This window comes from Bombus affinis, chromosome 7 (assembly GCF_024516045.1).
Source record: "Bombus affinis isolate iyBomAffi1 chromosome 7, iyBomAffi1.2, whole genome shotgun sequence".
In the NCBI taxonomy this organism is placed as follows: Eukaryota; Metazoa; Arthropoda; class Insecta; order Hymenoptera; family Apidae; genus Bombus; species Bombus affinis.
The window spans coordinates 3889883-3906466 of record NC_066350.1 but is presented as its reverse complement, the minus strand read 5'-3'; the positions used below and the strand labels follow the sequence as shown (position 1 = coordinate 3906466).

General features: G+C 31.0%; 1 protein-coding gene across 6 annotated transcripts in view; it reads left to right on the top strand.

Annotated features, from left to right (window-relative positions):
• Positions 1–16584, top strand: part of LOC126918500 (uncharacterized) — a 32584-nt gene that overhangs the window by 5024 nt on the left and 10976 nt on the right. For 3 of the 6 annotated variants that reach the window (XM_050726447.1, XM_050726444.1, XM_050726445.1), the window contains 3 exons: positions 7481–7650; positions 13882–14132; positions 16333–16418. In XM_050726447.1, the coding sequence (XP_050582404.1) occupies positions 7588–7650; positions 13882–14132; positions 16333–16418 (400 nt within the window). In that variant the 5' untranslated portion in view covers positions 7481–7587. Of the gene's footprint in view, positions 1–2152; positions 2291–2628; positions 2792–7480; positions 7651–13881; positions 14133–16332; positions 16419–16584 lie in introns of those variants that run through there. The other 3 variants (XM_050726443.1, XM_050726441.1, XM_050726442.1) reach the window with 2 other exon arrangements.

Sequence of the window (16584 nt, the reverse complement as noted above, 5' to 3'; positions counted from 1 at the left end):
GAGCACATTGCACCATAAACGCGGAGTCGTTGGATCGGTACGTTATGTACGGGTTGTGGCAATGTAATGCGGTATAGTAAGGTATGGCGCGTAAGACAGATGTTGGTCAGGAAACAAATAAAAGAAAGAAAAGGAAAGAGAGGTCGACGACGAGAGCTGGTAGTTTGAAAGCAATCCCACAATCTGACGAGTACTGCATTACTATCATTAGTCATTTCAGGATATCTTTTACAAAAGATCTTAATGATTTATAACGTTAAGCTTAATGTTAAGCCGTAATACACATTATTCTCACGAACGAATAGCCTTTAGTTTTGGAAAAATTAATGTACCATCGGATCATTCTTCCTTCGATTTATCGAACTTTACTTGCAAATATTCATCTGGATACGTATCATATAGTTGTTGATATAATTACTATTTTATTTTAGTCGCTTCACAATATAACAATCCGACAACATGTAGGTACATATTTAGCGCTGTTCGCTCCAATTCAACTTAAGAAATGGAAAAAACTCCTGATAAATCTACTAATGACAGAAAACACCGAATGACATTATACACACTATACACAAAATATAAATTATTATTATCTATACATATAATCATATCCTATTACTATTATTATTATTGTTGTTGTTGTTGTTGTTGTTGTTATTATTATTACGAAACTGTCACCACTGCTATTACCTGTTATAAAGGTTTTTAATAGTGCCAGATAATATAGATGCTATATGAAAATGTCTTCTGGAGTGGAAATTTTACTTGTCAACATGTTGCACGCACAATGCCGTTAAACAACGGTCCCTATATACGAACGCTATTAGCATCATAGATTTCAGGAGCCAGCATAGTGATAGTGCTCTCTTACATTGCGCTTATATGCACATGATATTCATCATTGATCTAACATAGTCATTCTTCGCAGTAAATATGATAGTTGTGAATATGTTTTAAATTTAGATAATTTGTTATTATTTTGCAAGATAAAATATATTACATAAAGTACTAAAATATAATTCGTATCGGAAAAAGTTAAACAAACTTGGAGTATACAGAGATGTAATAGATTTAATAAATAGTTTACTTTTATTACCTACATTTCATGGAAATTGATATATATTTATTAAAACAAATTTAATCATTGTAAACGGATAAATTTTTATTGCCTTAAAATTTAATAAAAGGAAAGGAAAATGAATTATGGATTATCATATAAATGTGAAATAAAGAAGAAATAAATAAATAATTAGAAATCTTTCTAATGAAAAATAATAAATTTTCTTTAACAGATAACAAAATTTCGTACACATAAATACATGTAGCATAAAAAGATACTATATGTGTATAATGTACACCGATCCTTGATTAGTCAATCCTCCAGTTTTTAGAGCAATACAGTTCTAATCAATCGCAGAAACATATTTGTGTTCGTGACTCGTGATAAGGGTGGCGCAAGCGCGAATATAACCAGTTCTTTTCGAGAAAACAGATGGCCGGTGGCGTCCTTGGCGTACTAACAATTTGTTCGCATCCAGTACGAGTCCGTGTGCCGGTAGGAAAGGATCCGCGTTCTTCCACTAACAATGGAAAATACGAATATGAATCCCCGTCATCCATCGATTTCAATTATTATGGTGCCGTGAGAAATGGAAAACGGATTTTCCATTAAGTTTATTTACTGATTTAAGAGAAATATTGTTTACCTCCAAATACCTAGTTCTATTTGAAGTAACAAAGAGAAGAATCGAGTTTTATATTTAATGAATCGGTGCGTTTACACAAAAGTAAATTTTTCTTTGAATTTCAATTAAAAATGTTAAAGCTTGAGGAATTTAATAAAATATATTTTATTAATACATTTTAGCTTATGAAATTATTCAAGATAATCCAAATCAGAATCGAAATTTGTTGTGCAATTATTCGTTTCTCTAGTCTAGACTCTAGACTCTAGAGGAAAAAATGTTACTTGAAAAAATTTGTAAACTTTTCGTGAAGAAATTTCTTTCATTCTCTCTGATGCAATTGCAGAATTTTTAAATTATTCAGATAACAAATTGTTCAGGGATAATTTCAACGACGATAAAGACTTGGAGACGAAAATAGAGTGAGAAACAATATGTGAAAATTGAATAAATTTTTCGAAATATAATCTTCAACTTAATATTAGGGAAGAAAGCGTCACAGAACTATATCGAAAAATTTCAGTAACGTACTTACCTCGTGTCGAAAGAAAATTTTGTACAGCTTATCAAAGAGCAGTTATATTATATCACGAACTTCATCAATCGTAAGTGTTTTATTTTCTTCTTTCGAATTACTTCGAGGCACGACTTTTTCCTTGCTTATGGCATCGTGTTTTTACGTTCAATGTCGAATCGCTTGTTGAAATCGTTCGTATCGTACGAAAATTCCCGAGTGAACACGTACATAGATTCAAATTAACAGCACCGTAAGAACACAGCTATCAAATACTTATCCTTAGAACGATGATTCATTAAAAAGAACCGAGCAAGGCGAGGTTTCCAATGCCTGTATTTCTATTTAAAGAATATTTCTATTTCAATTTAAATTTATAGTCGTTTTGTGTACGATTTGTCAAAACATTCCTAGCTGTTTCTGTTCGAGGTCTTTAATCGATGATTTTATTAGAATAAAAGTGACGGACGGAATAGGACGCCACGGTGAGAGTATCACGGTGAAAATCAAGAAGTCGTTCGAAAAACAAGTATGCAGCTACTTTCCAGCTTTATGACGAGGCACCTGACGCGAGGAACATCCTTGAAAAAAGGTATGGTACTTCGGTCCGAGCATCAGGTGAACACTTATTTAGAACAATAGCACCGTAATTACTACAACAGAAATACTAGCTTCTCGGACTACGTTTTTCTTTACTAGACTTCTCTTAGTCATCGATTGTTTTCTTTCCTTTCCTTTCTTTCTCTTGATACATAGATACTCAATAACGATTCTCTCACGATCAAAGGATGTATCGAAACTAAATTGTAACAATTTTTAGCGTATATTTTTCTATCGTATGAGCATAATTGTAACATATTCATTCATTTCAATTTCCAATTTTTCGTTTATAATTGGTACAAATTATAACCACCCACACAGTATAAAATATCAAACAAGTTAAAGTTTGGTGTATATACATACATACTCAAAGAGGAAATATGCTATTTAACACTCGTGTAACGCATCGTTGACTTGCATTACACGTTGAAAGAATTTATCTTGAACAAAAATAAGAAGGAATAAATAAATACAAGCTTAGTATGATACCATTCTATCAAAGGTAGAAAGCGCATGATCTATATTATTTGATCAATATGAACCGAAATATCCAAGTACAAGTAAAGTTTGAAAGAAGGTCTTATAATCACGCGATATTAGTATTCTACGATCAGTGCGGATAGTGCGGTGATTCTTAATTAAAGCATTACTTTTTGTATTCAAGACATATACTTTCTGTAAGTGTGACTCAACGAATGTTAATTGCAGTTCGAACAGGTTTGAATATTTTGACGTACATACGTAAATATATTTCGAATACGCCGAAAACTGTCTACTTTTGGTTTTACGTATAATCAATACATGGTACTTTAATCGCTTCGCAAGCGTATACAAGATATATCGCGACACAATATTGTACGATGGTCACGGACGAGTTATCCTGCAACGCAATACCGTTCATATAACGGCATTACGAGATTACGAGATATGCCGCGAGTTTGCTTTTCTGTAATTACAGCTTCTAATAAACAAACACGCGGAATAATTCGTCTGTGGTCATTGTACGAACAATATTGTGTTGTGAGGTATCTTGTTCGTGGTAGCGAAGCGGTTAACGGAGTAAGATATTTTAACGTCCCTTAGCGTTATATACCTATCATTTAAAAAATATCGTGCCTTTTATTTTTGTATTTTCGAAATAATCTACAACTCAGAAAATGATCATGCAAAGGATTAAATATAGCGGTTGAAAAAATGCATTTTCAACACAGCACTTCTTCCGCGTTTTAACATAGCAGACAAAAGTTGTTTTCGGTGAACTCTGTGAACTCACATTGTGAATGTATCGTATGTAGAAAATAATATTAGGGGACACTGCAAAGAAGATTTTTCTTTCAAAAAATGGCCATGTGCCTAAAATTTGCTACGTTTTTAAGAATTCGAAATTCAGCAATAATTACTGAATATCAATATGGTTGAAAAATAAAGAAGAAGCATCAGGTTGATATCAATGAAGGATATCCGAAAGATTGAAATTGTTTGTAGATACGAAGATACGTTTTATTCATAAAAGCAATACATTCTTTTCTATACCTTATATTTAAATAATTGTAATAAATGAGTGAATTTTATATTAATTTCTATTCGTTTTATTTTTTTTTATCTGTTTGCACTTGAAAAGAATTGGCTTTTTGACTTTAAAAAATATGGATTCACAGTTCTGTAACGACATACTAGAAAGTATGTTAACGCTTGGAAAGGTTGTAGTATCAATTTCTATGCAAGGGGCGTTTGTAATGCCAAGGTCTTGTCCTCGATTGTTCCTGCTTGTAGCCTTAAGTATATCAGAGAGTATATACGTACTGACGTTTCACTTTTCAGTCATAAAATCATATCGTTCAGAAATCTGTAAACGAATCTAAGATCTCCAGACACATACGTAATATGTACGTAATATGTAGGGTATTACCGTTCATCAAAAAAACAAAAACAATATATGTACACATCTAGTAGTAAAAAAAGTATATTGTTCTTTCAATTAGAAATTATCACACTTGTGCCAACTCGTACACTTTAACAACATTGAAAAATATGAAAAATATTCTATAAATATTACATATAATCACTTTTATTTTTTTAATATCGAATGTTAAAAAGCGCATACATACGACAATTATCTTTATCATAACCATTTTAATCATAACTACTAATATATAATTTTCTAAATGCTCGTAATAATTATAAATTCATACATGTATGTATACAAGAAGGATTTATTTGTATTTAAAATTAACGAAAATTTTCTTCCTTTTATTCTTATAATTTTCTTGCTTTTATAAGCAAAGTGTATAAACGAATGCCGTTTATGAATGTTTTATACAATTCAAACGAAATATAATGCCTTGGAAATTTAATAATTAACAAATTAGACAAATTTATTTCGTAACTGGTCAAAAATAATAAAATATCACCATATTTAGATTTATAGATTTAGTTTATCGATGTGCAAGTAGAAAACGAATAAATGTTAATGAATTCAATCAGTAAATTGTACCACGCACTAACATAATTAATCTTTTCTATTCAAAAAGAAAAATATCATATTTTTTTCATTGAAATACAAACAATAAAAAAGGGATGTGAGATCGCAGATATCTTGTTTATCGGTTTCAATCTCGAAATCGCGTTCAGGATTCACGCGACGTTTACAGGGGACGAACATAAATCGAGGTAGACAACTTAACAAATGAATCAAGTAAACGCGACATTTCTCGAAGAGTGTCCTGAATTCATCGTACATGTAGATTGCGGTATCATTAATTGCGTTCAAACGACGTCCATCCTTGTACTTTCAGTTGGATTGTAATTGATATGCATAATAGTTGGGAAAACATTAGGCACGAAAGAATCCCAACATCGTATGAGAACATAGTCATTAACCATGCGGTCAAAAAGAACCGAATCGACGAAGGCATTTTATGTGAAAATGTGTTGTATGTATCGTACTTCAAAAAATTAACTTCCATGCATATCCATAATATTATAGTATAATATGTTGCATCTTTTTGGACTCAATCGCATCAACTTATCCACATATATTGGGTTGCTCGGAAAAATCGTTCTCATTTAAAAAGAAAATTCAAACGCACCATATTTATATTTCGATATACATTTATTGAATTATATAGGTGCCATTTTGTTCCGCAACTTTCCTCCATCTTTCACGTAATTTGAATATTCCATTCCTTCCAGAGCCTTCCAGGTTTTTCGGAGAAAAACTTTTCAATATGATTTTTTATGTCGACCAAAGAGTTAAAGTTTCTGCCATTAAGGGAATTTTGTAATGACCTAAATAGGTAAAAATCTGTGGGTGGGATAGCACGTCTCAACCAAGCTTCAACAGTTTTTGTAGAGTAGTCAAAGATACATGAAGCTACGCATTGTCCTGAAGAAACACGACGCCCTTCCGATTCGCTAGTTCTAGACATTTTTGTTCAATTTTCATCTTTAATTCGTCTAATTGCGAGCAATATTTTTCCGAGTTTATCGTCTGATTGTTTGGTAGAAGCACATAATACAGGATTCCTTTCCAGTCTCATCAGACACGGAGCATGACTTTCTTCGAATGAAGACTGGCTTTTGAGGTGGCCAAAGGTGATTCATTCAGCTCTCCCCAAGATCTTTTCCGCTTAATATTATTACAAATAATCCATGTTTCATCCCCCATCACTATTTAGTTAAAAAATGAGGTTTCCTTGTTGCGTTTATAGAGTGAGTCGCAAATGGAAATGCGATCCATCAGATGTTTTTCCGTACTCGTTGGGAACCCACACATCAAGTTTCACAAAATGCTCGTGAGTGGTGGATTTTGATATTTTTAACATTTCCGCTAATTCGTGTATTGTATAGTGTGGGTTATTCTCGATCAGTGTTTTGATCTGATCTTCATCAATGAGGGAGGGAGGGTCCTTGATCTTCAAGATTGAAATCACCAGTTTTAAACTTACCAAAATACTTTCGCACAGTTCTTTCAGTTCTGGCACTGTCATCATAAATAACGCATCTTATTTGCTGCTTGTGTGACATTTTTGCCTTTCCGGTAGAAGAAAAGTATCAAATGCCTATGACGCACTTTGTTTCCTCCCATATTTAAGAGCGTATAAAATTAACAAAAATTAATGTATCATAATCAAACTTTTTTTTAAATTTGCCTAAAATATCACTTTCCAGAATATGTATACATGTAATTTGTTTTCAATCATTCTGATATGTTCAGACTTGTCCTAATGTCACTTACCAAAAATCGGCACGAACTCTCCGAGTAACTCAATAATTTTGCTTAACTTCAGTAATTAAAAAAAATACCTTTTGATATGTAATTTAATATCTAGTATTTAATAACTTGTAAAAAGTACTACTTCTTTCTTATAGTTATTGTATTTATTACATTATTAATTATACTTGTATGTAACTATAAATAATTACTTATGAATTGATGTATTTCATTTATTTTCTTCAACAACGAATAGCTCATTGTTAGATAAGAACATTAATTCTTAATTTTAATCATCTCTTTTCGCTTTATTTTATAAATACATCGTACATACATATTGAACATACATATATGACTTAAGTTAATCGATTAGCGTCAAGCAGTTATAATTATAACAGAATATCATAAGATTTTTCTAGAATAAGATTAACACTTAACTTCTTTGTTTGCCTTTTTTTCTTTTTTCAGGGAAACGTGAAATTACTAGAGGCGGTAATTGTTCAGGTTTCATAGGAAGTCCACCCAAAGCGATTAACGATACCATTCGATACGGTACTATACCTGGGGATGCCAATATGATCCCTGAGGATACTGCACCCGACGAAGATTTCGCTTTAGCTATTACTCAAAAATCTCAGGTGCGACAAATTCATTTGTTTAACCGCACATATTCATAATGCATGTCGTACTTATCTACTACACACATCAAAGTTTGCGACACAAAATAAATGACAGACAAATTTTTCCATGTAAATGACATTAACAAGTGTCATTTAGTAGGAAATTGAATATTTTCCAAGTTGTATAAATTTAGTATTCTAATAGCAATAATAATAATAATAATAATAATAACGATAATAATAATAATAATAATATATAATAATAATAGTAATAGTAGTAGTAGCAGTAGCAATATATATAGTGAATATTGAAAGTATTGAAATGTCCTTTCGCTAGTTTTACAAAGTAAACACTTCTTTTCTTCGTCATTCACCCAAATATATATACGTTCTCCAAGTTATTACACGTTGCTCTTGTTAATAGCTTTTGGTTTCCCTCCTTCCTTCTTTTCTTTAAATATTTTGGTAAACTTCCTATGGTTATTTTCCTGTACTTCATATTGTATCTAGATCTTTGTATTTCACTCCATTGTTTCTGTCTTTCATCTTCTTTCCTCTTTGGTAGAATCTCTCTTGCATCCACCTTTCTCTCCCATAATTACTTTATTCCTTCTTGGCTATACCTACATTCTTTGTAGTGTTCCAGCATTTCTTTCAGTCTTTTACTATCTCCTTTTACGGCTTTTCTTTCCTTTAGGCAGTGTTTGAAGAGGTTTTCTCCTCTATCTTCCTTTCGTATTTTATCGGTCATTTTGGAGATATAATCTGGTGTCTGTTGGTCCATGGTAACATCCTAAAATCCATCTAATATATCTTTCCAACTCCTTTCAACTTCCATCTTCTCTAGTATTCTAATATAAATGTTAATTTATATTTCTTATACTAGATCACATGAATACTTATTATATGTACAGAGCAGCGTTCACAATTGATCCAAAAATAAGATCCTTTTTAATCATCATTTACCTGAAAAGATATTCAATTATAGTTAATCAGAATTATATCCATAATGTTTAAAGGATGAAGCGATATGGTAGAAAAAAAAGTTGAACGATTTCAAATGGAACTACACATGTGTATTTATATAATTTACAAATTTATATTGATTCTTTTTAATATCGTTCTCCGTTTATGGTCTTTAGATTGTTACCAACAACTTAGTATTTACAATTAGCTGTAAATCAATCTATCTTGTACATTAAATGTTTAAGCTAATAATATAGATACCATTTTATCTATTACATTATTTTGTAGCCAAAAGTCTTGATTATTTGAAAAGTATTTCAAAAATATGTGTACTACTACGTTATTACTCTCTTAACATTCATATACATACATCGTATGCATTTGAAACGATTAGCTGTATTTAAACTAGATTATCGTGTATACACGTATCGTTATTATTTGATGAGAAGATCATTAGAATCAATATAGCCTAAATTTTATTCATTGGACAGGATTATGAATATGTGTACATTATACATATATATGTTTTCTTACGATCACATAGTTAATGAACATATTGAGATTAATAGTGTGCTTCTAATATTAATCACCACCAGCTTTTGCCAACATATTAAATTATTCATTCGATAATACCGCAAAGAAGCTGTCACAATATGATATCTATTACAATTTTTGAACCACTTAATATGTATGACTAAAAAGTCGTGGATGCCACACCATAATTAATAACCGATACTTGAGAGTTTCTATCTGTGGTACTTGATAAATTAGTACCTACCTATCTATTAAAGTAAAAAGTACGTATAAATATCTCCGTATGATAATGATGAAAATTACGATACGAAACGATACGAAATTACTATTGTTCATGAAAATGTCTCTTATTAACATTGTTTCATTTCATGCAAAATGCATTACACGCAGCTACATATATACATAATTCTAATGGTCCGTGTTCTTGCAACAGCAGTAGGAATTTTTTGACGGACTTTACGTGATTCGAATTGTCAACCTCACCCAAGGAACAGGCACACAAGAGATTTTCCGGGAAATATTCCTTTAGGGTTCTCGAGTAGATGCGACTGAACGACGCGTCGCGTCGAGTCGATTGAATCCTTAACTTGAAAATACGTTGTGTATTATTTCTTATACTATATATATTTTCACGAAATTAAATTATTCCTTTATGAAAGAATTATAATTTATTAAAAAAAGAAACAGTAATATCTGAGTAACATATGTATATGTATATCAGAGAAAGAGTAAAATAAGGGTAAGGGTAATGGGTAACGCTGAATTTAAATATAATTTATGTAATAATAAAGGGAAATGTAATTATACGACGATTTCAATCCGAGTAAGAATGAAATGTTTGTCGCTGGTAGAAAATTTGTAATTTTGCCTTTACATTACTTTACTAAACGACAAGTTTGTAATGTTACAGAACATACATCCACTTATATAATGGATTCACCGTTCCCAGCGTGTAATAGTGGGATATTTCAATCTTAAGTAATTAGATATTCATCCTAGATGCAAAAGAAAAATTATTATATACGTGGGAAATACTCCAAGTAACGCTTTCCAGAGCGGAACTCGTGAGACTTGTTGAGTGATTTTTATCGCTGCATTCCTTACCTTGTCGACGCCACAGAGAAAAGAATCGGTCTCCCTATTAAGATGCGAATTCCTCGAAGAAAAAGTATTTATTTCTATCACAAAAGGTCTTTATTCCTTGCACAATGTTAGTTCTACGAAAAAGAAAACAAATTTACCAAAACAAATTAATAATTGCAACACAAGAATCAAACTAGAATACGTTCAAATATTATATTGAAATTTTTATGTTCTATTAACATTTATATTTAACGCAAGAACGAATGTTTTTTACGGTATTGTTGTTTATAAAATACACTTGTTTCTTTGACGACACTATTTCCACTGCTACACACTAAGAAACTCCTTCAACTTTCGAAAATAGGTACAGTTAACATTCATAAATAAAACATATTATAGACCCGTTACACCCGATCACGTTCTACAATCTCTCAGGCATCTATCGTTTGTAGGAAAATTGTCTCGAAAATTATTGTTTCGAAGTCATATTTTTTGCATAATTTATATACATCTGGTGCATTTAGAAATAATACCAATGCGACGTGACGCAAGGTACATGCATATACGTATACGCTTAAGTATACGTGAAGTACAAATTGCGATGTAACATATTCGTCAGGTTTGATACGCTTTCAAAAATTCCAGGATATCCTCATACGTTTGTTTACGCTACGCGGTCTCATTGTCGCAGCGTGCACCAATGCGATTATCGTGATGGTATCATAAAACTGATCAAAACAGGGCAAGTTTATATTATATTCATGCTTTTGTTATCATCTGTCGTATGTAAATGACAAATGGTAAAGATGTACATTATCCAAGGATACCTATTTCTTCTTGAAACACCACAGATCGATATAATTATTTACGATCGATGTTGATCATAAATACCTCAGCATTGGGCGACTTTCTAATTAATGAAATGTTACGTTCTTGACAAGACAGATAGTATTACTATCATGCAAACGTATATAAAAAGTATAAGGCAAGTTTTTCTTCATGATGTGGATATCTAAAGTTTACCAGATAGGATCGAAGGATACGTGGAAAGAATACGTTTGTATCAAGCAAAACCAAGCCACTTCATACCTAACGTTTTATTAATATATACCTTTAAATCTTCATTCATATTCAAACGTTAGTGCATTGATTTGATTACAACTTTTTTGATTATCTATTAAGACCTATTTGCGAGACTATACGCTTTTACAATTATTTATACATGATACATTAAGACATTATCTTCGTGCAAAAATATCGTGATTACTTTATTATGTGCTAATTAAAGAAAGGTGAGAAAAGACGATAACATTGACTTTACTTCAATAATATTCAATATCAAATTTCAATATACATACATAATGTAAATATCAATGTTTCCCTAGCGATTTATAGGGGTGTAAAACATTTTGTACGCAACCTTTCTATTCGAATCGATTACTTTCATTCGTACATTAATCTAAACATTGTCAGCTTAATGACGTTTTCTATAACGTGACAAAAAATAGTTTCTTCCATACCTATATATACCTAATACTTACCTAATTGTAACAACTACAAATACATAATAATACGTGCACGCGATGTTGCGTGAGTATGTACATAGATACATGTACATATGTATACATTGCAAACATTGTGGGTCGTGCACTGTATCCTCGTCAGATGAAAGTATACATAACAACTTTTATCGTATACGATTTTCACTTTACTCCCTTTTTCAGTAGGCTGATTTTTTCGTATATTTTCTTAAGAACGAGTTTAATAACATTAAACTGCCCGTATGCATATGCATTTTACGTCGTTTATAAAATACTGACATCACAAAATAAATCTTATATTGATATTACAGAAGAACGAAAAATAACATAACCAATATAACGGATTAGATTATTCGGATAGTAGGTTATTCGTGTACAGGGTGCAAAAAAGATAAGTGTGAAGAGAATCGTAGCGTGATTTTACACCTTCTAACCGATGGAGATTTGTAGAAGCCGAAAAGTTTATGCAAAGATGACCTTGACCTTGAAATTAATAGTCAAATATTTTTTCATCGCAACATATCCTACTCATCACGAGGAACAAAAGTCTCAAAGGAACCATCGGTCGCAAATAACCCCTTCTCCCGGAGAGAAAACGTTAAAGTTTTAATTATTCTGAAACTAGCTTTATTCACAACATGTTAACATTCTGCAGTCAGCAGTGCAAGAAAAGTAACATCTATTGATACAGGTTAATAGCCTAAATATATCATTATTGTGTATCTTCCTTTCTTTATTTCCTTTTTTCACATTTCTCATTTTGGTTAATCTTCTCCACCAAATTACTATAATCCCTTTTTTACTCGGATAATAAAAGCCATGTTCAATTCGATATATTCCACTCCGGCTTCTTTTCCATGGTTGATTTGATAGATATTCTAGATAGTATTCTGATAGGTGTCCATGATCTTAAGTAGAACACAATAAAATTGATTGTAAGCGACGTAAAATATACTCAATTTGACATTATATTTCTAAGGATGCAAATTATTAAATCGAACGATATATTTACTCTGTATGTACGATATGTACGATATATTTTATATGTACGATATATTTTACTCTGCAAAGAAAAAAGTCCAGTAGTGTCGACTCTGGAAAACGAGGAGATGATCCATGGGGAACGGCTCTGCATTCTGCCCATGTTCGCGTAATTTGCCAAGGAATCGTAAACGTAAACGTAATCTAGGTACATAATTCCTGTTCATTTTTTTTTAAATATTTTAAACGACAACGAACCTGTTCTTCTTTGGGGATGCGGAGCCGATTTGATCTTCGATATGGATTTAAATGTTGCAATATTAATTCTTTGTCATCAAATTGTTACCTTAGTTGCTGGAAATCTCATTGTCGCGGAATCTTTTTTGCGCATAAGGGGTCTTCTATTGTTTATAGGTCTCCAGTTTAAGAATTATTGAAAATTTAACATTTTCTTTCCGGGAGAAGGGGTCATTTGCAATCCATGGCTTTCTCGAGACTTTTGTTCTTCGTGATGAATAGAATATGTAGCAATGAAAATAATAATTTGACTCCGAATTTCAAGTGTAGAATCACGCTACGAACCCCTTTACGCTTACTTTCTTTACACCCTGTACAATGGTACTTCTTTCGTTTTTATCCATGTAAAAAATATTAAAAAATCATCATAAATGTTACGTATTAAACCTTATCTTTACCCAGCAATATCATCAAATTTTTACCACGTTTAACATTTAATAGCATCTTTTTACACTAAAGAGCAATCAAAGAGCAAGTTATATCAATATAACTGGACAATTTTGTATACCATCGAAACAAGTAATTACAAATATAAATGTTACATCTATAAATGCAAGATTAAAAATAATTCATCCTCGAATAATATTCGAAAAAGAAAGCTACAGCAAATATGTACAATATACCTACTTACTTTTTCTGTAAATATGTATCGATAAAATAAAATAAAACGTTCTTCACGGAACATGGTTTCGTCATGAATAATGAAACAATGCTGTTTTTACTTGTTAGTAAACTGTTCATAAAATATAATGTTGCTTCGATCAAGAAATACAATAATCAATATATTTAATACCATCTTTGTGTTTTAACGTGATATTTTCGTTAAGAACAATAATTTTTTTTACAGAGAGATGTAGAAGCCATTCGTGGTGCTTTATACCTTGGTGTGGCTTTTGCGATTGCGTGGGTGATAGGTGCAGCAGATTTATCAATAGCATGGTTAATGTTAGTGCTAGCACTAGCATCGACAATACTTAAAACAAGGATGTCCCGTTTTCTTGAATCGACCGTTCAACACGAATTAGCCAGGCTACGTCGAAAAAGAACTTTGTACAAGGATGAAACTGCTGAATGGCTAAGTTTACTTCTGAATAAATGGTAATCATGTACTTTTATAAATATACGTAGTAGGTATGTATAATTATCGAATAACTGACCTTCTTTATTATCATTTCGTAAAGAAAGTTGAAATCGTTTCATGCATAAAATAACTACAGTTCCTTAGAATAAAAAATATCTCTCTTAAACCTAATTTGTGCAACAATAAACTTAAAACTTTGCCATGTTGTTAATGGAAAATTATACTAATTATTATATGCCTATATTCATAATTATTAATTACTGTGTTGCTAATTTCTTGAATATCAAATAAGACTAAAAGGTAACAAAAGTAGCTGTATTTATCTACTGCAAAGTATCTTGATGATACTTTTTTTATTTGAAATGTTATACCTACAGACATAAATTCCGTTCTTTTTTCCAACATTATATCGTTTCTGTCGATCTTTGTCGTAATACCTTATAATATTACATTTACAGTGCCGTACGAACCGAGAACTAATAAAATCAAATTCAATTTATCGACGAACATGCATTTATATATGTACATGAATCGAAATTATCCATCTTGTATTCGAAAATGTGCGTGATCGTTAAAGCCTCGAATGTCTCTTGTAGCTGAACGAACGTAGTTCAAGAATCAATAGTATGCGGGTATTTGTAAATATTCCACATTCCATGAGTGCAACCATTGCCTTTCACATTTCATCACGTATTTCATACGTATGAATACTGTCGCTGCTGATGTGTAGTTGACAAAATTAGATTTCGAATAGCAACCTCTGTTCGTATTTTAATATGCCTATTCTGAAATTAGTTCTTTTTTGATACCTGTATATACGTATGTACCTCCTATCTCCTCGTAACAAATATCGATATATACGGTGTATTTTGAAGTTAATAGCTTTAAAAGGTTTTAATTCAACAACAATAGTAATTACATTGAAATTGAAAGTAATTTTGAACGATATTGAATCTTTGCCTCACGATATATTGCGCCCGTTAATCATATATCGTGCTTAGGTAAAACAGTCCAAGCGAACAGTAATAGCTACAACACAATGTTTTTTCGTTTGTTAAAATTGTTCAAGGATACTAAAATAACACATAAGAGCTCGAAAATGGGAAAATGTAAAAGCAATACTACTTACTTGGATAGTTGATAGACCATTTCAAGCGTCTCTAGCCATCGAGCAATTCTTACCAATTTTCTTATTAGTATTAGCCTTATTAGTATTATACGTTTACTATTGTAATCCTTACTATTTCAAACTAAAAAGACAGTTGAAAATAAAGAAATCAACCATTTACGAAGAAAAATAATGTACGAATCGAAAGAAATGATGAATTTTATATTTGAGAAAATATACATAATTTCTTTTGAATAAAATTCAACTCTACTACAAGAATCTGTAAACTTCTAAACATTAAAACAATTTACCATACGTAATCATAAAGATTTAATAATACAACCTTAAAAATATTTTATGTTTGTGCTAATAAGAATGTATATAATAATAAGAATACAACATGATTATAATTTATTATGTGTACAATTAGGTGGAACAAGTATTCCAAAATCACGTAAGAATGTTTTCATGTAAAAAATACGTGAAACTAATATTTAATAAATTTAAGGTGGCAAAACATCTATTTATATTAAATACATGTACGTGTATCAAGTAAGTCAAAGCGAATGATAAAATTCGCAAGTTTCTCGTTGAAAGCTAGAAAATTACCAGTATTATCAATACACTGAATTACTAATGTTGATCTATAGCCCATTTTACTTGATTTCGAAGTTTTCTCGATTATGATCAAAACATTTAGATAATTAAACAATGTTTTTAATTATGACAAATATAGGTATCCTACATGCAAATTACTAAAATCTGAACCAATAAATACTTCGCCTTTGATTAAAATTCATTTCTATAACATCCTATAGCCATTTTGATGAAATTTTACATATGTACATATTTCTTTAATCGAGTAAAGCTTTATTTTTCAAGATTCAAAATTGATTTGTCTCAATTTTATGAAGATTAGTTTTGTTAATGTTATTAAAATAATATTTAAATATTGAGCTTTCGATTTAGTGATCTTTGAGTGTTAATTGTTTATATAATGTTATATTAATGTTTAGTTAAGAACTAATTACCTCTAAACGTACATACACATGTATCAATATAATATTTTTCTCTCGTATCTGCAACTTACTATCTCATTTATAACGTAGGTGGAGATTTAGCGCTACCAGTATATTTTCTTTAGCAAAGGAAAGACTGGAACCTCTTCTAAATGAAGCCAAGCCTGGAATACTTGGTGAGTTTTTGCAATATGTAATTATAATTAGCTAGTAAAATATTGTAGATTATGCTATTTAAAGTTTTTGTAGGATAGAACTGTTTACAATATAAATTAATCAGTCAAAAAGTAAAATTTATTGTAAATAAGCACGTAATATAAGAGAATATCTATTAGAAAAATA